This window comes from Rhinolophus sinicus, linkage group LG12 (assembly GCF_036562045.2).
Source record: "Rhinolophus sinicus isolate RSC01 linkage group LG12, ASM3656204v1, whole genome shotgun sequence".
Lineage (NCBI taxonomy): Eukaryota > Metazoa > Chordata > Mammalia > Chiroptera > Rhinolophidae > Rhinolophus > Rhinolophus sinicus.
The window spans coordinates 41,863,305-41,884,238 of NC_133761.1; the positions used below are offsets into that span (position 1 = coordinate 41,863,305).

Consider the following 20,934-nt stretch of genomic DNA (forward strand, 5'->3'; position numbering starts at 1 on the left):
CAGAAAACATAGTCTTAGGGGAGGTGGGAGGAAAGCTGACCGTGGTGAAGTATGGCACGTGAACAGAAAGGCAAACCCCCTCTGAGGTGGGACAGAAAACTTCAAGGAACATGACCACACCGCGGTGGGACCCTACAGCCCAGCAGGCTCAGACCAGGGGACGGAAAAGAGCTAGCAATGCCCCTAACCCTGGGTCCTCCAGACGGTTCCTCTCACTTCCCAAATCACTCAGCAACTGAAATGTCTTAAGCAGGTTTTTCAAGACCAGCCAGCAGAACGAAAATGCTAATTTTAGGGGCTCTGGAAATCTGAGTGCAGAAAATATCCTCACTTGTCTGCAGTCTAAGGAAAAGGCTTTAACAAAATCTTCAAAATAAAAGTCCCACGCTGAGGGGACACGGTGGGGTCTCACGTCCCATTAGTCAGACCTCAAGCTGTTTCTCTAACCTTTCCATCTGGGTTTTCAAAGAGGAAGAAACACAGAAAGTAGGACATCATTCACTCCTCTCAGCTGGGGATGCAGGAAAGGGACAGAAAAGAAGACTGCACAGACCACAGGCTTCGCTGCCACAGCCCTTCCTGCCCTTCACCCAGGAACGGACAATAAAAGTGAACTCCGATTCTTGACAAAAGCAAGCAACTCTGTTTCATGCACTTTATAATTTATAGTTTTAGTTGGTCATTAGTTTTGCACGTGGCTCACTTTGTACAAAAGAACTTTTCTTTCCCTGTGACTGGCCGATCGTGAAACTCTCACTCCCGTAGGGCCTGGGTGTCCACACTGTCCTCCACCACCACCCCCCGCACCCACTCCATGAGCTACGTGAGCAGCTATCGTAACATGCAGGTTAGAGAACGCTGCTCCTGAGTAACCCTGAGCTCAGTGAGTGACCAAGGCCTGCAAAAACCCCAAACTCCCCAACCAAGGAAGTGCTTGCCTTGGCAGGCTCACACTCACATCTTTATTTTTTCTTTCCAAGTCAAATTGGAATAACATTCTAGGAAATGGTATTTCGAATTGAAGTGAGTTGATGAGAGGTGGAATAAAGGGCACGTTAAGTCTTTATTTCAAACCCTGATTTTTCACGTGTAACTGCCGAGCATACTTAAGTCATATACCTGCAATGCTCAGTCCAACCCAGAAAGCATACATCAGGAAGGACGAGAGCTCCCCCACTGTCATGTGGGCGCTGCCCATCAGCAAGCCGCCTTGGTACAGCACGGAAAGCACAATCAGGTTCCCGGACAGCCCCGTCTGTCGAGGGAGAAAACACACACGTCAGCTGGGCACTGAAGACCCAAAACACAAAAAGCATTAACACAGCCTCTAATTTCCTTTCGGCATTTAACTATCACAGCAAGATTCTTTCAAAATAGGACATTTTAATCTGAATTTCAAACAAGAAATACTTTTAAAATATTGCAATACTGAAAGAAATGATCTCATCAACATGGAAACCCAGAGCTAAGTCACCCATCAGATTCCTTTTTGCTCTATCTACTCAGTCTGCAAAGGAAAAATCATACCTTGAAGGGTTCCCTGTCCACCCAGAGGAAATGAACACACAGCTAGCACCTCACGCACTGACGCACTGGCTCAACACTGCACTGACAAGCAGGGGTCCTGGGCCTCACCTCCCTGATCTGGGCTAGGCGTGTGCTCTCTGGTCAGTGCCGTCTTCTCTGGGCCCATTTCCTTATCTGTAAATCATGGCCATTACTGAATTACCTCTGACATTCTTTCCCATTTGAACCTACTGTGAACTTGCCCTCATGCTGACGCTCTCGTTCAATATCCTATTTGAGCACATTGTGATTTTCATACTTCCTCCTTGAAGCCCCTGAGATTGTTCTGGTTAATTCTCAGTGGGGCTCAGGCAGCCGGCAGCAGAAGGACCTGGGGCGTCTGTTCCCACGGGTTGCTGGCCTGCCGCAGAGGTTCCAGCCCAGCGGCCTGGACGGGTGCTGAAGTCTGCATGGCTGGCCAGGCCCCGGGCGAGGCAGGTACAGCAGGTCGGGATCACATATTGAGGACAAGCGCCTGACTCCACACAGTTTGGTCTCACCACCCATTGCCTCTTCTGTAACTACATTTACTTGCTTTCCTCCTCTTTCACAAAAATATTTTAAGGAAGGCAATTTAGTCTTGAGGTAGAACAGAATTATTTTCTGTTTATGGCAAGAGACACCGAATAGAAATCTCTCCCAGTGATAACATTGATCGTTTTCACTCTTCACCCAAGTGATGTACTTACCGCTCCAAAGAAGCCGGCCCGAGCGAGCGCCTCCTTCCTCACCAGCTGCATTACACACTCCACTTTGTTGGTGTATTTCTCTATTTCGCTCATTTCTTTCCCAAAAGCTCGAACAGTTCTTATATTTCCAATACGTTCCTCAGCTAGCTGGGGGAATAACAGACACATTTCAGGGGGAGCAAGTTCACGTTTCAAATTTCTAGAGGCACAATTAAAATGTAGTGCTCATTTTTAAGGCACCAGCCACGGAAGCTGCTCGTGGTACACAGCTAAGTCAAAGCAGGTTGAAAAGCAGCGTAAATAGCACAATGTTATTTTTGGAAACATCTATGCATATGCACATCATACATGTTAAGTAGACAGGAAGGTAACCAGGAGAGTAGGTAGGTAGATACAGAAATATACCTTTATGCAGAGACAAAGGACAGACTTCCAAATGCTAATAACGTTAATTCTGAGGCAGGATTATACATGTTTTTTCTATTTATATATACATTTTTTTAAAAAGATTTTATTGGGGAAGGGGAACAGTATGTATTTCCAGGACTTTATTGGGGAACAGTGTGTTTCTCCAGGGCCCATCAGCTCCAACTCAAGTCATTATTTCTCAATCTAGTTGTGGAGGGTGCAGCTCAGCTCCAAGTCCAGTCGCCGTTTTCAATGTTAGTTGCAGGTGGCGCAGCCCACCCTCCCATGTGGGAATTGAACCAACAACCTTGTTGTTGAGAGCTCGCGCTCTAACCAACTGAGCCATGTGGCCGCCCCTCTTTATGTTTTTTAAACTTTCAATTAGAAACATACATGGTTTTTGTAATATGAAAATGTAACAATTATTTTTAATTTTCTAAAAAGACACTATTGGACAGCATTGAAAAGCTACCTTTATTAACTAAGGATAGAGTGTCATCCAGAATGTGTTTTGAAAATATGCTTAGCTTTTTCGTCCTATAAGAAATGGTGATAAGAAAGGAGAAGTTCGTAGACTGTTCAGCCTACTGAGGACTGGGTCTACTCTGAGGTGGGGGCAGTGCTCCAGTCTAGAAGGCAAGGAATCTCGGAGGCCTGGGATCTAAGGGCCTATGGCAGGGAGAAGACGCGTGCCTTAGAGCGTCCCAGTGCCGGCTCTGAGCTCACTCAGTGGGCACCATGCCAGGAAACAGCCGTTACCTGAGTGGCTTGTGCCAGTGAGTCCTGGGTGACTTTGGTCAGTTTCCGCAGATATCGTCCGTAAATCACAGCAAGGATGGATATTGGAGGCACCACACTCAAAACAAAAGTGGCCAGATGAGGTGACACAAAAAACTGCCAAAAACAAAAGCCAAAAGGTGTTTGTCACACAGAGTAGCAAGAAGTCCTCACTGCCTCCCTGAGAAGCGTGTGTGTCCACGAACAGACAGGCTGGCTGGCTATGTCAAAGTTGTGCGTCCTGCACTGGGGGACAGTTCAGACATCTTCAGTCAGCATGCCACACAGGGGTAACGTGACAGAGCAGCTTACCCTCCGTGCTGTGCCAGGGCTGGTGCCACGCTGTGTGCGCGAGGCCACGCTGCTCGACAGCACAGGAGGGGAAGAAGGACGCAAGGCACAGGCCCGACCGCAGCAGCAGTCTTCTCCTCAGGTCTAGACTGCCTCAGGACACCGAACAACCAGAGCAATGCATCCCACCGAAAGGACCAAGATGGCAAAGAGACCGAAAACCACGCATCGTCCCACCAGCAGCGGGAGGAGGACACCACTGACAAGCGGCAGGAAGTCAGAGCAGCCTCCACGGCTCAGTGGACTCAGCACGAGGAGGAGATGCAGATAGTGGGAGCTGCTCAAAGAAGAAACGGGCAACTTTCAGAAGCAACACAGAGGGTTTTCCTGTCGACCCGGCAATTTGCTGATTGTATTTGAAATGATACTAGCATCTCTTTAACAACTTATTCACATCTGCCAAATCTCACTTGCACAGAGACTAGCAGAATCTGTACGAGGCTATGCTAAAATGCTGAGGAAAAGCTGCCGCCTAAACAACTACTCCCTCATTCGACAACTTGTTGCTGCAGGCCTACCTGCAGCAAACACTGCGCCGGGCTCCTGGGAGAGAATGACCAGCGTGGAGTTTCCTCCACAGGGAAAGGAGAAGTGGGAGTTAGAGAGCGAGCAGGTGAGACAGAGAGAGAAAAAAACTTCAGGTGTAATGCAGGTTCAGGCCCCGGGGCAGGAATGAGCTGGGTGCCTTCATTATGGAATAAGCCACCCTGAACAGACACACACAGTCCAGCAGGGCCCTGGAGGTGGCTGCCACGGGGACACGTGCAGGGGCAGTGCTGAGCTCAGGGCAGACCTGACCGTTCTGGGGCCTGAACGCAACTGAGCTCGGGTGAACCGAATGCATTTGGGGTCCTCGGCAGTGGGGAGGGATGTCCACTGGGGCCCTGGGACTGGGGTGCACTGTCTCAGAACCACCTACCTCCCTCGCTCTCGTTCCACGCTTGGCACTAACTTCTGCAGACTACCCAGGGTCCTGTCACATGGAAGAGTGCTGGATAGCAGAAACACACATCTCACTGCTAGGAAAGGAGACCCTGAAACAACTAAGCGGGCAGGGTGGCACAGCCACCACCAGTGCTTGCAAGCAGGCTTACCATCAACCAGGTGGGATGTGCAAGAGAAACAAAGTCCTACTCGCGTTTCCCCAGGGCTAGAGACCAGGTGCAGGTGATGTCGCCTCATGAGGCCCCATCATGGGCTGATGGTTAGGGGCCCCCAAAATTCATATGTGGAAGTCCTAAGCCCGTGTGGCTGTATTTGGAGATGGGGCCTCGAAGGAAGAAATTAAGGTGAAAGGGTGGAGCCCTGCTCTGAAAGGAGTGCAGTCCTTATGAGACCCCGAGTCTGCTTTCCACACAAGCACTGAGAAAGGCCAAATGAGCAAGACAGTAGCCGCCTCAAGCCCAGAAAGGAGGCTCAGGACGAACCGCCCTTGCTGACACCGTGACCTGGGCCTTCCAGCCTCCAGAACAGTGAGAAAGAACCCGCTGCTGTTTGAGCCCCCCAGTCTGTGGCACGTGGTCATAGCAGCCTGAGCTGACAGCAAACTGGCTTTAACTGTTACAGGACGGGGCTCCCCACTCCACCCAAGCCCAGAACTATAAACATTTGGAAGGGACGCTTCAGTGCAGGAGGGGGCTTCTTCCAGGGCTGTGCTTTTCTCCTCCCTGGAAATAGGAGATTTGAAAGCTGGTTTCCACTCTCTAAGTCTGACTTAAGGGCTCCCTCTGACAGCACGTCCTCTGCTCTGGCCTAAATGCCACACGGAACAGGGACGAAAACCAGGCTTCGCACTTGGGAGGAAGGCCAGTCACAGTCCTCACCGTGGGGTCAGAACCTGCGCTGCCGCCGCTGCCAGCCTCACATGGCTGCGGGCACTGGAAATGTCTTACTGTGACCGACGGACTGAAGTTTTCATTGTATTTCGTTTTCACTAAAATTGAAACACCAATGCTCCATTTCTATTCGGTCATTGGTACAGCTTTAAGCATGTCTGGAAAACTCAGTTTCTCAATCTGCTTTTCAGTTGCAAATTTTACGAAATCTAAACACAGAGCAAGTATTTCCAACAAAAATTCAGCATCCAGATTGAGATGTTTCATGAATATAAAGTACACACTGGATTTTGAAAGCTTAATATAAAAAAATAATATAAAATATCTGGTTAATAATTGTATATTAATTACATGTTGAACTGATAGTATTTTGTACATACTGGGTTAAGTAAAATATATCTCATCTCATCTTTCTTTTTGGTCTTTAAAATGTGGCTACTAGGACATTTTAAATCACAAGTGTGGCTCGCGTCACATTTGTACTGGGCCGCAGCGCAGGCCTGAGGAGAAGCAGGGTTTGAAGAAAGCAGGCAGACCTGAGCCCCGGCCTCGGACCAGGGAGGGAAGAGGCTGCCCACATGCTGCAGGAAGGAAGGATGGAATCAGCCCTCCTCCTCACAGAGGGAAGGAGGTGGCCGCTTGGTCCTCAGACAGCAGTGGAAGCGTCACTGCCTTTGGGCGTCTGTCAGTCACTGTCTCCCTCTGACCCACGGCTCACACCCAAAGGGTTTGTTCTGCTTTTGGTCTTTTCTGCCGGCACACACTTTCAGAAAACCCCGGCAACAACGTAATCTTTTCTGAACAGCAGCAGTCTGTTAAGAATTCATTCGAGAGAAATGCAAGAGCAGGAGGCCACCGGAGGAAGCTGTCTCCGTGTTTCTGCAGTCCCTATGACAATGTTCTGGGCTAAGAGGCTACAGGGCAATGAGAATGGACCTCATGCTGTAGAGGCCTGGCGCGGGCCGAGCCCAGGCCAGGAGGTATCGATGGGAGCCGGCCAACGTACCATCATGCCAATGCCGACGGAAGCCTGGGCCCCGGCCCTGAGCCCGTCCGAGAGGTTTTCAGTCACGGAGCGCCCCAGGAGGGCTGTGTCCGAGGAGAGGCGGTTAATCAGCTCTCCTGTGCGGGTCTTGTCAAAGAAAGCAACCTCTTGCCTCAGGATGGAGGAGAATAACGAGGCTCTCAGCCCGTTCACAATGCGCTGACCTGCAAAAGCAGATGGGAACGGCTCAGTCTCCCACACGGCAGCTCAGCCCAGGGCCACCACCTCTCCCGAGTGGTGCAGCCCCCACGCACAGCCGGTGCCCCTATTGATCCAGTGGGGTTGGCACACATTCGTAAGAGCATCAATGCTCTCTTAGCAACTACAGACTGGACGCTGGGGAAAAGCGACAGCAATGAAATGAGTAACGTGGCTGCGAGACGTACTATTGACAAAGACATTTTACTGTGTTACCTGCCCCAAAGCTAATTCTGGTCCTCCTTGGCAACCCTTTCCTGTATTGAACTTTCAAATGACAAGACCTGGTTAATTATCTACTGCGTATTTATTTTATTAGCGAAATGGCAAGCAACCGACTGGGAGTCGGGTGTCCCGGGCTCTGGCATGATTGCGGCAGTCACGGCCTGGACATGGAAGTGCTGTGCAGTGATCAGCCAGCGCTGACTGCAGGGGACAAATGGGGGGTCACTCCCTGAAGAGGGCCCAGAACACCAGCCTGACTGACAGCCTGTCCTCCAATCCCCCACAGACAGGCAGACGACAGGCAGGGTGGCCTCCCTCCACCCCAGCTCCTGTGAATGGAAAGCTGAGAAGAGAGCGCCGCTGAGCGCTGGCCCAATTACACTCACAGCTTGGCATCTGGCCAGATGTGGGGACCAGTCCCCCCGGCTGTGCTACAGGAAGAGGGAACACCTGGACCTGCAGCACAGGCGGCCATTGCTTCCCCCGCTTGCCCTCGGGGACGACCGCACCCCGAGATGAGGTCAGGGCTTTTACCTGAAGTCTGCATGAGGTAGACGCGGACAGCATTGGCAGCTGCACCACACAGGAACACGCTGCCGAGAGCCAGGCAGAGGCGCGTCAGGCTGCTGCTGTAATCCCCAGTGGGGTTCGTGTAAATTATGTCGATTATCCTCCCCAGGAAGAAGGGAGCAGACATGGTGATGACACTGGACACAGCCAGGAACCCAACTGCAGCTGCAAGACACAAGCAGCTCTCAGGGTCACTGGCACGTCAGCGAGGGGGCGCTGAGACTTTCCTCCTACCCTTTAGCCCCAGACCCCAGACTAGGGGGAAGAATCAAAGGGGTTCCAGGGCCAGACAAGCAGGGGGACTACCGGAGGGGCTGGTCACAGCCAGAACTTGGATGAACAACTGTCTGCGTCACCTGGCCTGACCATCTCCCCTGGCGAGGAGCACCAGGGCACTAATCCATCTGGCCCCCTTCCTGCCTCTTGATATGGAAGCTCATCTCAGGATATTGTTCTAGTTTCACGTGATACCTTGTTTTCCTTGGTACCTCACTGTACCTCAGCTTAAAGATCAAAGTATGCAGGTAAACTTCTTGATTGCGTCTAGTACTTCAGAATACTTTAAATAAACTTTGAAAAGTAGTAACGGGCATCCCTTACACACGTGATGTGTTCTTAACATTATTGCTTTGGGGAAGAAAGCACCAGAACAGCAGCATGATCTGAAAATAAGAACACGATTGCTCCTACACCTAAAAAACAGAAAGAGGGGAAAGAGTCTTATCATAAAAGAAAAATTGAGAAAATTCAATTAGGAACAACACGTATGACAGATAACTACACTCATAATAAGAGGAATGCAGTTAAACTACCAAGAAACGCCATTTTTCCATCTACTAGATTGGCAAAAATCAGAGTTTGGTAACATTCCGTGTTAGTGAAACTGGGAAAAGAGGCACTTACACAGTTAGAGGGAGTACAACAGAGAGCCATTCGATCACATCGGTCAAAATGTGAATGCCCTTTCCCTTTGACCCAGCAATTCCACACCCATGAATTAACTTACAGATACACTCCCGCATGTGTATGCAAAGATGTACATCCAAGGATTCATTACAGTATTGCTTATACCAGCAAAAGACTCAAAATATCCCAAACAGCCACCCGTGGGGCACAAGTTAAATCAGGAAGCAGCACTGATTTTAGAAATATGATGCAGTCATTAAAAACAATGAGGCAACTCTACAGGTACTGACGTGAAGCAACCTACCAAGACGTAGTTAGTGAAAAAGGCAAGGACACAAAAGTGGCACCTGGGGGCTTTTGCCTGGCTTTTTGAGTCTGTGTACACACAGAACATCTCTGGGAAGAAACAAGAAACAGCAGCACAGGTTCCCCTTGAAGAGCGGGACTGCCCCTAGCCCTGCCACTAGCCCCCCAGTCCCACTCTTCAAGGGGAACTGGGTACCTTCTGAGTTTGGTCCTGGGAGGAACTCAGCCAGCAGCACCACTGAGTCAGTGGTGGGTAAGGCTCCTGGGGGCACCAGTGGGGTGGAGCCTGGGGGGTGGGGAGTTCCACCTCCCGCCAACAGCAGCTGCCTCTCCACTAGCTTTGCCTAATGCTCCCGCTTTAGCTAAAGGTGTTACTTTGATGTAACCTTAATAAAGCGTGCAGAGCAGAGGCAGTGCCGCCTGGCTACTCCTCTGGCAAACAGAGCTCTAGGTGAAATGTGAGCCTGTCACGGCGGGAACACTGACACAACCTCCATCGCCTCTGATCGCCTACTTGTGATGTCTGTGTCCTCTTCTCAAGAAACCTGCTCTGACGACCTCACAGAAAACAGACACCCAGCACTGCCTGCCCCACTCCCTCCTCATTCCTCTCCCATGTACCCCCCGTGGACATTCCAAATGGTTCACTTGTTTATTGTCTATCTCTCCATGAGGACAGAAAAGATTGGCGTCTGTTTTGTTCACTGCTGTATCCCTGCAGCCCACAGGGACAGGCACATAGTAAAGCTCAGTAAATATCTGTTGAATGAATGACTTGAACTTGGCAAAGGAGGCACAAAAGCAGATCAGACCACAGTCCCCACGGAAACGACCCCTCTGCACAGAGCCTGGTTTAAAACCCCATCATCACAATTTAACTGGATGATGTGAACCTGGCCAAAGCCATTTTATTTTGACGGAAGACCCAGGGTCTTGTTTTCAAATGCCAAGAGGGACTGAAAAGACCAAAGGGCAGGGAGCCGGCCACCTGGTCCTGCAGGACACCGCCGAGACGCCCTGGCATGCTCCAGAAACAGGTGTCCCAGGGGACCGGGCCCAGGCTGAAAGCCTTCGGCCTCACCTGTTGGTAACTAGTGTCTCTACTCTGTTCTTCTGCCTCGGCAAATACTTCCAGACATGTAACATACAGGAAGTGCTGTAAAGGTCCACCTCTCCCCCTCCCTCCAGTTCTAAATCAAAGTTACGATTCCAAAAATAAGAATCCGTATTTCATGAATGAAATGCCCCATGACTTTGATTCTGAACACTAGTTCTCACACAGTAATGAGGGTTATAGAGGAAGGAATTGACCTAAATCCAAAATCATTCCAGGATATCCCCTTACCTCTTTCATGGAATTAAAAATAAATTACCAGCTTTTTTTATTGCCATTTTCGTCTTTGTCCTACAAGATAAATGGAGACAAAAGTGAAACAAAAGGTTTGTTCCACTTCCGGTTACGTGGATTCTTGTTAAGCAGGGTTTGTTGCACACGATGACTCTTTGGTATTAATAATTTAGACTTGCACAGAACTATTTCAGCTTTCTCCCTAAACTCCACACACCAAGCACACTGCAGTCCTGAAATCCTTCCCTACCTTTTCTCCATGGTTACGCCTTGCTCCTGTCTTTGCCTGAGGGGACCTCAGACACTTGTTATCTGTCTCTTGACAGGTAGCTTAGAGCAGCTGTTACCCTCATTCTACTGATTCAGGGCATTCGGCATTCGGTGAAAGAAATCCTTCAAAAGGGGAAAGAGAACCTAAGATGTACATTGCTGGTAGGAGGGCTCTTGGAGGCAGGGGCCTGGTGGGAGGACAAAGGCTTGGGTGGGAGGAAGCTGTGAAGCACGAGTACCAGCTGCCGGACACACTGATCTTCCAGTAATTCACTTGACTCTTAGGCAGGGACCGGTCCCCACTGTCATTCAAGGAGCAAAGATGCAGCACTAAGGAGCCCCAGCTCTATCTGAAGCTTCTGACGTGCGTGATCCCGTTCACTCCTCACAACCACCACCTGCTGTCCTTGTTTTTTCAGAAAGGAAACTCAAGCGCAGAGAAGTGCAGAAGCTTGTCCAAGTCATGCAGCTCACATGACACGGAACCACATTCTGAGATCAAGCCCGTCTTCCTCATCCTCCCACATTCCAAGCAAGGAGGAAACCCCAGCGGCCTAGCTAGGGGTTGGGGCGGGGCCTCACGGGGAGGCCAGAGTGGCAGCAGGTTGCAGGGTCTGAAGGACAACAGGGGCTCGGCAGCCAGGCGGCCTTGCCAGGGCTTCAGCTGGTGGCGTGAGGTGGTCAGATGTGCATCTTACACGATCCATTCTTGCTGCGTGCAGAGTGAAAGGGAGCACTGGCTTCTAGCAGGACAGCAGACAGAGGGAGTGTTGAATCGCTGTCCCCATGCTCCAGGAAAGAGGGGACCTAGGCAGGACCCGAGGACTGGTTGGACTTGGGAAGCATATGGAGGGCTGTTTCTGAAGTTGGGACTGACAGGGTCAATACTAACGCTGCCTTCTAGCTGTCTGCCCTTGAGTCACTCAGCCTCTCAGTGCCTCAGCTTCTTCATCTGTAAAATGGCAAGAAAAACAATACTTCCCTCATGGAAACGTTGTGAGCAGTAAATACGCATGTAAAGCATGTGGCACAGCGCCCACATGCCCAATAGTAAACAGTAAGTGTTCACTACTATGTTTACCACAGTTGTCACTGCCCCGAGGCAGGAATGACCGTGTGTCTGGCTCTGGCCAAGGGGTCACACAGAAGTCTTACCCTGACAGAGGGGACAGAGGGGGAAGGCAGCTTCAGGCAACTTGGGTCTTTAAACATGCTGAATTTTCAGGCGCCTAGAGGACAGTTTTGCAAATGCAGGTGGATAGTATGGGGAACAAGGCAGTGGAGAAGACGTGCAGGGGAGAGGCTGAAGTGAAGTTGGACAGGGAGGGAGCTGCAGACCTGAGGGCTGACGGGCTCGCGGGAGGCAGAGTTCAGCAAAGGCCTTGGGTTTGTGGACTGACCTATGGAGCAAAGGGCTGAGCCCTGGCACGCCTGGGGCAAGGCCCGGCTGGCAGCCTATGGTAGGCGTTAGGCACCTGTGCCATGTCAGCAGGGGCCCTGCCTTGGACTCTGGAACTCACTGTCCAGTAGACATATGACAGGAGCCACCTACGTGATTTAAAATTTTCTGGTTGTAACGTGAAAAAGTAAAAGAAACAGGTAACCTTAATTTTAGTAACACATTTTATTTGATACAATATATCCAAATAATTCGCCATGTAATCAACATAAAAAAGTTACGATATTTTACTTTTTTTCATAATAAGTCCCTTCAAACTCTGATGTGTATTTTATATACAACAATGCTGACTAGCACATTTCACAGCACAGCTAAAGAATTTCATGTTTTCTTTGAAACATGGTATTTCCGTAGCAAACGAACATCCCTGCTTTCTGGAGCAGTGTCTGTTCCAAAGGTTCAGTCTCACTGACCCATCAGTACCGTCGTCAGAACGTCTGTCCTGATGTGGGCTTCAGGAAAAGTCATTCGAAGCACTACTCGCTCTCTCCTTGCTTACTGCATCCACTGGTTTTATCACTCGATTCATTCTGGTCACAAAATATCACTACAAATTCAGCCAAGCTCCTGGCGGGCACCAGGTTCTAAGAACAGTGCTAATCTCAACCCACACAAGCCCCTATCAGTCCTGTCAGTGGGAAGCGCCCTCCCAACTCACCCACAGAGGACCCGGCTGAACATACTGGGGTGGAGGGATGGACATGCCCCTTTGAGTTTGACGAGAACCTGCCTGGGAAGTGTGGGGAAGGCAAGCTGCTTCCGCGAGAGGCTGGCCCACGCAGAACTAACTTGCGGGCTGGCAGCATCCTTTCAATGTCAGAGGACCCTCAGTGCCCACAGCTCACTCATGAGACCCAACTCTGTCCGCTCCTTTCCCCTCCTGGCTCACGGGAAGCTCAGAGCCCTCAGCAGCCTCTTCTATCTGCCTGGCGCAGCAAGGGGGCTTTTGGCAATTCCTTCTTATCCATCCGCCCACATGGGGCTCCTCAGAGAGCCCCTGCATCTGTTAAGACTCCTTTGGTCAAGGTGATAAGATGAAGAATTATCAGAGAAAAAAGACTGGAGAGCAACTTTGTAGGCCGGCCACAGCTGTAGCAAGACAGATACAGATTCCTACACAGAGTGAGATGCGGGCAGGAGAGGCCAAGGGCAGGTTAGAGGACCTTGGTTCCTTTAGAACGAAAATGGAAATGATACTGAAACTTCTCAGCACACTTCTATAAACATTTCAGAAGGCAGAACCTATTTTTAAGCTCCTGATACAAACTACTTAAGATCAAAGTTTTCTGATCACACGGTTCAGGTGTATATTTGCAAATTGCTACACACAGTTGAAAAGTATTGCTATTCAAATGCATAAATGAATCTTTGAAAAGGATTTTTGTATTTGCTTTTCTAAAAATTAACAAATTAACATTGGAATTCTTACTCTTCAACTCAGCTTTTTTGGTCTCTTGATTAAAAAATAAACACACACACACACACAACTGTTCTTTGTCTCTAGCACTTCGGTGATGGGCCAGCATCTGAGGCTGTTCTGACGATAAGCTACAAATTAATGATGACCCCTCACTTCCTGTGAATCCCACAAATGCCAACATCCAGATTGGCTTCAGTATGTCATATATAAGGACCTCTCAGGAAACCCTATGCTAAGACGGGGTTTTCATCAGATTTACTCATAAGATACAATATGTATTTAGTATCTGTTTAAAAAGTTAAAAGAAAATTACTGTACCAACCTGACTTATTTCCTCAAATTCTATGTTCACAATTATTTCATGAGGCATGTCAAAATAGCTCCCCTTCTTAAAATAAAAGGAGATACATACAGCTCTTGCCTTGTTTCAGGCTGTCTTCTCAACACAGTGGCATGGCAGGACATGTGAGAACAGGGAAAGCCTGACATCTACAAAACCTTCTTACACTGAATATTTCAGAAACAAAACAAAACTGGATTTCCGCACACCTGCAGGATGGCTGACACACCTGCGGTGCTCGGGCAGGGTCTCTACTCGGCCTCAGCCTGGGCCTCCCCACCATCCTCCGTCCCTTCCCCTAAGTCACTCTGAGCCCCTACCCTGTGCAGTACACATGAAGAACTAGGGATGAATCAGACAGACTTCTCAGCAGCTCACAGTCCACGAGGGCGCTTAGTTTCAAACTTCTTTTAAAAGTGGAAAGATCTTTATTTCCATCAAAGTCTACAGACAGTTAACTAAGCGATGAAATAATTACTTGTACACCCCAGCGATATCACGAATCCTCCTCAGCTTTAACAGTCAGTGAGAGGGAGAATGTCCCCTCTACGGCTTTCCCCACAGCACCAGCCTGCCCTAAACCACACATGACTCTAGGAACCTTTTAAAGGCAATGGATTTGCAGAGAAGCACATGGGATTGTCACCGGTTTCAAGTGTTGCCCCTACAGCCTCCCAGGCCCTCTTTCCAAGCCTTCACCACAGTGGCAGTTTCATCTCTAGTCCCAGGATTATTGCATAATGTTTCACCCCCACTAAGCTGGAAGCCCCAGCAGGAGCAGAAACCAGTTCTCTCTGCTCACCAATGTAGCCCTAGGCCTTGGCACACAATGAGGGCGCAATACACATAGATTGATTAATTTGGGGAAATCTGGAAAGCTCGCGTTTAATGATTTCTCTAATTATGGCTAAAAATGAGGAGCTACAGAAAATCCTATTTATCTGGATTTCATTAATTTTAATTTCTTTTAAAAATTATTCAATTATGATTTACTTGGGTCGTGAGCTAGTTTCTCCAAACTTCTGGAGTAGACAGGTCACTGATCTGGCCTGGGCTGACTATTCTCAAGAGGGAGGTAACTTCTTTTTTGCCACTCGGCGGCAAAAGCAAAAAGACAAATAAGAAAGGTTACACTGCTTGGCTTCACCCAGTAAAGATGCTGCTGTCTGCTTAAAACACTTGCCTAAAGCAAATGATGTTTTAAAAATCAGTATAAGTGCATAATACAAAATAGGCATGTTTTTGGTTCGAGTTAATCGTTTAAAATCGGAGATGGAAAAGCCACAGCTCATTCTGAATGCTGGCAGAGCCAAAGAGGAACAGATCCAAATTTCTAACGAGACACCACAGTCGAATGTCAGGCTAAGAGAACAAGCAAAACAAATCTCCAAACTGGTCGGCAGCTAACCCGACGGGCTCCACAGCCGTCCTGGGACGGGAGCGCGCCCAGGGAGGAGGCCGCCCGTCCGTCCTCACGGCGCTGCCAGCCGCCCAGGGTCAGCGTGCCGCCCGCAGAGTCCCTTCTCGGAGGCCCCGGGACCACGCGCTATGGAAGGCGTGCGGCGCGGCTGGCCGAGGGGAAGGAAGGGGACGCGGAGGGCCCTACCTGCCAGCCTCCGGCGCTCGGGGTACGCCAGCCCCAGGAGCTTCCGGGCCTCCGAGCGCCCGGCCGCCGTGGGGCGCAGCTGAGAGTCGTCTTTCGGAGCTGCCGCGGCCGCAGGCAACGCAGGCCCGCGTCGCGAGGCCTCGCCCCCCGCCCGGGCGGTGACGGCGGGGCCGCCGGGGAGACCAGCGCGCGGGAGCCGGCGGGAGCCGAGCCGGAGGTCCTCGCAGCTGCAGGAGCCGGGGCGCCGCGCCCACAGCCCCAGGAGCCGCGCGAGGCCCGCTCCGCCGCCGGGGCCGCCGGGACCCCCGCCCAGGCAGCCGCTCGTCCAGCAGCGCGGGCTTCGTGCGGCTCCTGCACCCGCGAAAAGCCCTAGCCCCGGGGCCCAAGGCCGCGGCGGCCCCAGGCCGGTCGGCTGCACCCGGGCCCAGGAGGCGCGGGCGACCGGGGTCCACGCGCAGGCGACCGGGCCCCGCCTCACAAGGAGCCGCAGCGGCCAGGCAGCGGGGCCGCGCATGGCGCCGCGTCCGAGCTCTGTGCCTCAGCCCGGCCGGCCCGGCGCGCACGGAACCCCGGGACCCTCCCGGCCCGGCCGAGCGGAGGGCGTGGACGCGGCGCCGCCCGCCGCCCGCCGCCCCGCCCGCTGTCACCCGCCGTCACCCGCGGCATGTGGCCGGCGCCCCTCCGCCCGCACCACGCCCTCTGGGGAGCCCACACCCACCGCGCGCTCTCGGGGCAGCGCCCCCCACTGGGCAGCCGAGCGCCCGGCGCGCCGACCCGGACGAGGCCGAGGGAGAGACGGGCAGCGCTGCGCCTGCGCACTGGCGCGCGGGGAGCTTTTTTCGCGCTTTGCAGTCTCCTCGGGTTCGGAGCTGGGAGCGGCGCGAGCCCTTTCTCACGCAGGCGGACTCAGCGGAGCGCGCAGACGCGATGACTCGATGCCCGGCGCAAGGATGTGGCTACCTGACCGCAAGCTGGGCAGTGCGTGGGGCTTGTCCACCGCCCCGGCGACCCCGCCGGGGCTGGGTCCTGTCACCCCAGCTCCCGGAGCCGAGCACAGGGCTGAGGCGCAGGACCACTGCCGGAGAGAGCATCGCTGCGGGTCAGCGCGGTTCTGAAAGGAGGAGAAGCTTGAGGAATGGAGGGATTTAGGCAACTCCGAGAAGAGGAAGAGAACACTTTAGAACGTGAGCCCGAGGCGAAAGCACACGTGGTCGAGGCACTGGCTGCTCAGAGTGGAAACCACTCAGAGTGCAACGTATGTTAATACACGTGCCAGGCAAGCTAGAGGTGAAGGTTTGAAACGCACCAGGACACCAGGAGGCATCACGGTGGGGCATCCGTACCCTGAGTGGTGGTGAGGGGATCAGCCTGGTTCTTACTTAGGAGTCGTGGTTGAGCAAGGTGGATAGCTTTTTGTTGACTCCTAAATATTTTTCAGGGCTGGGCTAGGGTAAGGCTACTGGTAAGCACATGCTTCAGTTGCAGAATTTATGGGTTCAGAGAAAAAAACAACCCACCTCAATAATCACGAATTTTAAAAAAGATTTTGATTTAAAAACATAACCAACATACCTTATATCAGTTTCAGGTATACACCATAGTTCAACATTTATACACCTAAATGCGTGCTCAGTGTAAGTCCAGCAACCGTCTGACACCATATGACGCTATCACAATATTATTGACTATGTCCCCCATGCTGTACATTGCAGCTCCATGACTTGTTTCATATCTGAAAATTTGAACCTCTTATTCCCCTTCACCTTTCCCCCTTTTAAAATTTTTCAACAGCTAACATTCAATATTATTTTATATTAATTTCAGATGTACAGTATAGTAGTTAGACATTTGTATGATTTAAGAATTGATTCCCCCTGGGTGGCCGGATAGCTCAGTTGGGTAGGGCATGGTGCTAATAACACCAAGCTTACCCCTTTGATCCCTGCATGGGCCACTGTGAGGTGCGCCTCCTTAAAACAAAAAAACAAACATAAAAAAGGAATTGATTCCCCCTGACTAGTACCCATCTGACCTCATACACAGTTATTACAATATTATTGACATTTCTTATGCTATACCCTACATCCCCATGACTATTTTGTAACTACCAATTTGTACTTCTTAATCCCTTCCCGTTTTTCACCCACCTCCTCAACCCCCCTCCCATCTGGCAACCATCAAAATGTTCTCTGTATCTATAAGTGTGTTTCTGTTTTGTTTATTTTGTTTGTTAGAGTCCACATATCAGTGAAATCACATTGCATCTGTCTTTCTCTGTCTGACACTCCACTCAGCACAACACCGTCCAGGTCTATCCATGCCACCACAGATGGCAAAAATGCATTCCCTTCCATGGCTGTGCAATATTCCTTTGTATACTCGTATATGCACCACCTGCTCTGTATCCATTCATCCATTGACAAACATCCAGGCTGCCTCCACGTCTTGGCCATTGTAAACAATGCTGCAATGAACATATAGATGCACATGTCCCCTTGAAGTAGCATTTTGGGTTTCCTCAGATAAATACCCTGAAGGTCTTTTGTCTCTTGTTATAGCCTTTGTTTTAAAGCCCATTTTGTCTGGTATAAGTACTGCTACCCCAGTTTTTTTGTTTGTTTGTTTCGTTTTTTGTTTTCCCATTTTGACTTTCATGAAATAACTTTTTCCATCCCTTTCCTTTCAGTCTGTGTGTGTCTTTCAATCTGAAGTGAGTCTCTTGTAGGTAGCATACGTGAGGGTTTTGCTTTCTTATCCATTCAGCCACCCTATGTTTTTGATTGGAGCATTTAACCCATTTACATTGAAAGTAATTGTTAATCCACACACACAAAAAGAAAGTAATTGTTGTTAGATATGTATTATCTAACAACAATTTTATTATCCCCCCCCCCTTTTCTTGTCTTAAAGAAGTCCCTCTAACATTTCTTGTAATACTGGTTTTGTGGTAGTGAAGGTAATGAACTCCTTTAGGTTTTTCTTGTCTGGGAAACTCTTTATCTGTCCTTCAATTCTAAATGATAGCCTTGCTGGGTAGAGTAATCCTTTTTTTCTTTTTCTTTTCTTTTTTTTTTTTTCTTTTTTAAAGATTTTATTGAGGAAGGGGAACAGGACTTTGTTGGGGAACAGTGTGTACTTCCAGGGCTTTTCTACGTCAAGTTGTTGTCCTTTCAGTCTTAATTGTGGAGGGCACAGCTCAGCTCCAGGTCCAGTTGCCGTTGTTAGTTGCAGGGGGCGGAGCCCACCGTCCCTTGCAGGAGTCCAGGAATCGAACTGGCAACCTTGTGATTGAGAGCCCGCGCTCCAACCAACTGAGCCATCTGGGAGCTGAGCAGCAGCTCATTGACTTCATTATAGTTGCAGAGGGCACAGCTCGCTGGCCCATGTGGGAATTGAACCAGCAGCCCCATTGCCCAGAGCTCACGCTCTAACCAACTGAGCTACCCGTCAGCCCCTGGGTAGAGTAATCTTGGTTGTAGATCCTTTCTTTTCATCACTTTGAATATTTCCTGCTAATCCCTTCTGGCCTGCAAAGTTTCTGTTGAAAAATCAGCTGACAATCTTATGGGAGCTCCCTTATAAGTTAGTAGTTGCCTTTCTTTTGATGCTTTTAGGATTCTCTCTTTGTCTTTAACCATTGCCATTTTAATTATAATGTGTCTTGGTGTGGTCCTGTTTGGGTTCATCTTGTTTAGGACTCTCTGTGCTTCCCATACTTGTATGTTTATTTTCTTTGCCAGGTTAGGAAAGTTTTCAGTCATTATTTCTTCAAATAGGTTCTCAATCCCTTGATCTGTCTTCTCCTTCTGGTACCCCTATGATGCAAAAGTTGTTACACTTGATGTCCCAGAGGACTCTTAAATTATCCTCATTTTTTAAAATTCTTTTTTCCTTTTGCTGTTTCAATTGGGTGTTTTCTGCTACCTTGACTTTCAATTCACTGATTCGATCCTCTGCTTCATCTAGTCTGCTGGTGATTCCTCCTATTGCATTCTTCATGTCAATTATTTTATTATTCACTTCTGACTTGTTCTTTTTTATGGTTTCTATGTCTTTTGTTATGCTTACTATCTCTCTGTTGAAGTTCTCAGTAAGTTTCTTGAGCAGACTTATAACCAGTGTTTTGAACTCTGTCTCTGGTAGGTTGCTTACCTCCATTTCGTTTAGTTTTTTTTCTGGAGTTTTCTCCTGTTATTTCACTTGGGACATACTTCTTTGTTTCCTCATTTTGCTGCCTCCCCTGTGTTCATTTCTATGTATTACGGAGATCTGCTATGTCTCCCAGTCTTGTCGGGTGGCCTTGGGGCCCAGTGGCACAGTCTCCCTGGTCACCTGAGCCGGGTGCTCCAGGAGTGTCCCTTGTGTGCCCTCCTGTTATATTTGAACCTTGAGTGCTATTTGCATGTCAGTAGGCGGGATTGACTCTCAGGCTGACTGGCTGTGGGGTTTGGCCATGTCCACAGCTTATAGGCTGCTGTGCAGGGGATTTACCACATGGAGTGGGATTTGCCTCATTGGGCTCTGGTGCTTATTGAGACCACCCTTTGTGTGCCACTTGTGGGGCTGATTGGGTGGTGCTCTGCTGTGGTCTGAAGCCAATCTTTAAGTATGTTCTGGGGCCTCTTAGGAGGGGCTCCGGTGCAGGCCCAGGTCAGCCACTGAGTGTGACCGGTAGGGGATTATGTTTTAGGAGCTACAAAGCAATCCATGGTTGTTTGCTGCCTGTGCTGGACCTGGAAGCACGTGGGAGAGGCCACACTGTGAACCAAGGATGGCTGCCACCAGTACCAGGTCTGGAGTAGCTTTGCAAAATGGCAGGACACACTGAGGTCTTCTGCCATTTGCCTCCTCCCCTAAGGTTCAGCCACTGATAAAACCTCATTCAGTAAGGAGTTGGATGTGTCAGGGTCTCAGTGAGTCACCAGGGTGGAGCAGCAGAGCTCACTAGACCAATCAGATTCAGATTTGACCTGTGGTGGTGGGCTCAACCCAGGAAAGATAGCGCCCACCAGCTGGCTGCATGGGAGGAGGCCCTACATATGGAAAACTGAGAGTATCTTCTAGCCTACACCCTGCAACCACACACCTCAGTCTGCAATGCCCCCGAGTCACTGTCCCTCTGCCAGACCCCTGGGTGAGTGTCTGAGAGTGAGTTTCTTTGGGACATCTAAGGATGTTTGGATTTCCTGAAGACTTCTGTCCCACCCGCTTGGAATCCCCACTGTTTTTCACAGCCAGATGTTGTGGGGGCTCTTCTTCTTGGCACCAGTACTTTGGGCTGGGGAGGCTGGTGTGTGGCTGGGGTCCTTTGCTCCTCCGTGGGGAGCCTCTATGGCTGAGATACCCCTCCCAATTTTTATCTGCCACAAGTAGGTTTGGGGCGAGCCCATTTCTTGTTTCTACCCCTCCTACCAGTCTTGACGTGGCTTCTTTATATCCTTGGTTATAAAATTTTTGTTCAGCTAAGTTTCAGATGGTTCTCCACGTTGATGGTCCTATAACTTAGTTGTAATTTTGATGTGTTCATGGAAGGAAGCAGGCACACTTTATCTACTCTGCCACCTTGGATCCCTCTCTAGATAAGTATTTTAATACAATATTTTTAAAAATCAAAA

General features: G+C 49.9%; 1 protein-coding gene across 1 annotated transcript in view; it reads right to left on the reverse strand.

The window, feature by feature from the left end:
• The window catches only part of ABCB10 (ATP binding cassette subfamily B member 10), a 31,397-nt gene extending 15,410 nt beyond the window's left edge, over positions 1 to 15,987 (reverse strand). The window contains exons 1-6 of the mRNA XM_019754783.2: positions 15,320 to 15,987; positions 7,629 to 7,829; positions 6,633 to 6,835; positions 3,423 to 3,557; positions 2,256 to 2,402; positions 1,120 to 1,255 (exon numbers count right to left, since the gene is read on the reverse strand). Coding sequence (XP_019610342.2) covers positions 1,120 to 1,255; positions 2,256 to 2,402; positions 3,423 to 3,557; positions 6,633 to 6,835; positions 7,629 to 7,829; positions 15,320 to 15,833 — 1,336 coding nt within the window. The 5' untranslated portion in view covers positions 15,834 to 15,987. The remainder of the gene's footprint in view (positions 1 to 1,119; positions 1,256 to 2,255; positions 2,403 to 3,422; positions 3,558 to 6,632; positions 6,836 to 7,628; positions 7,830 to 15,319) is intronic.
• Positions 15,988 to 20,934: the final 4,947 nt, after the last annotated feature.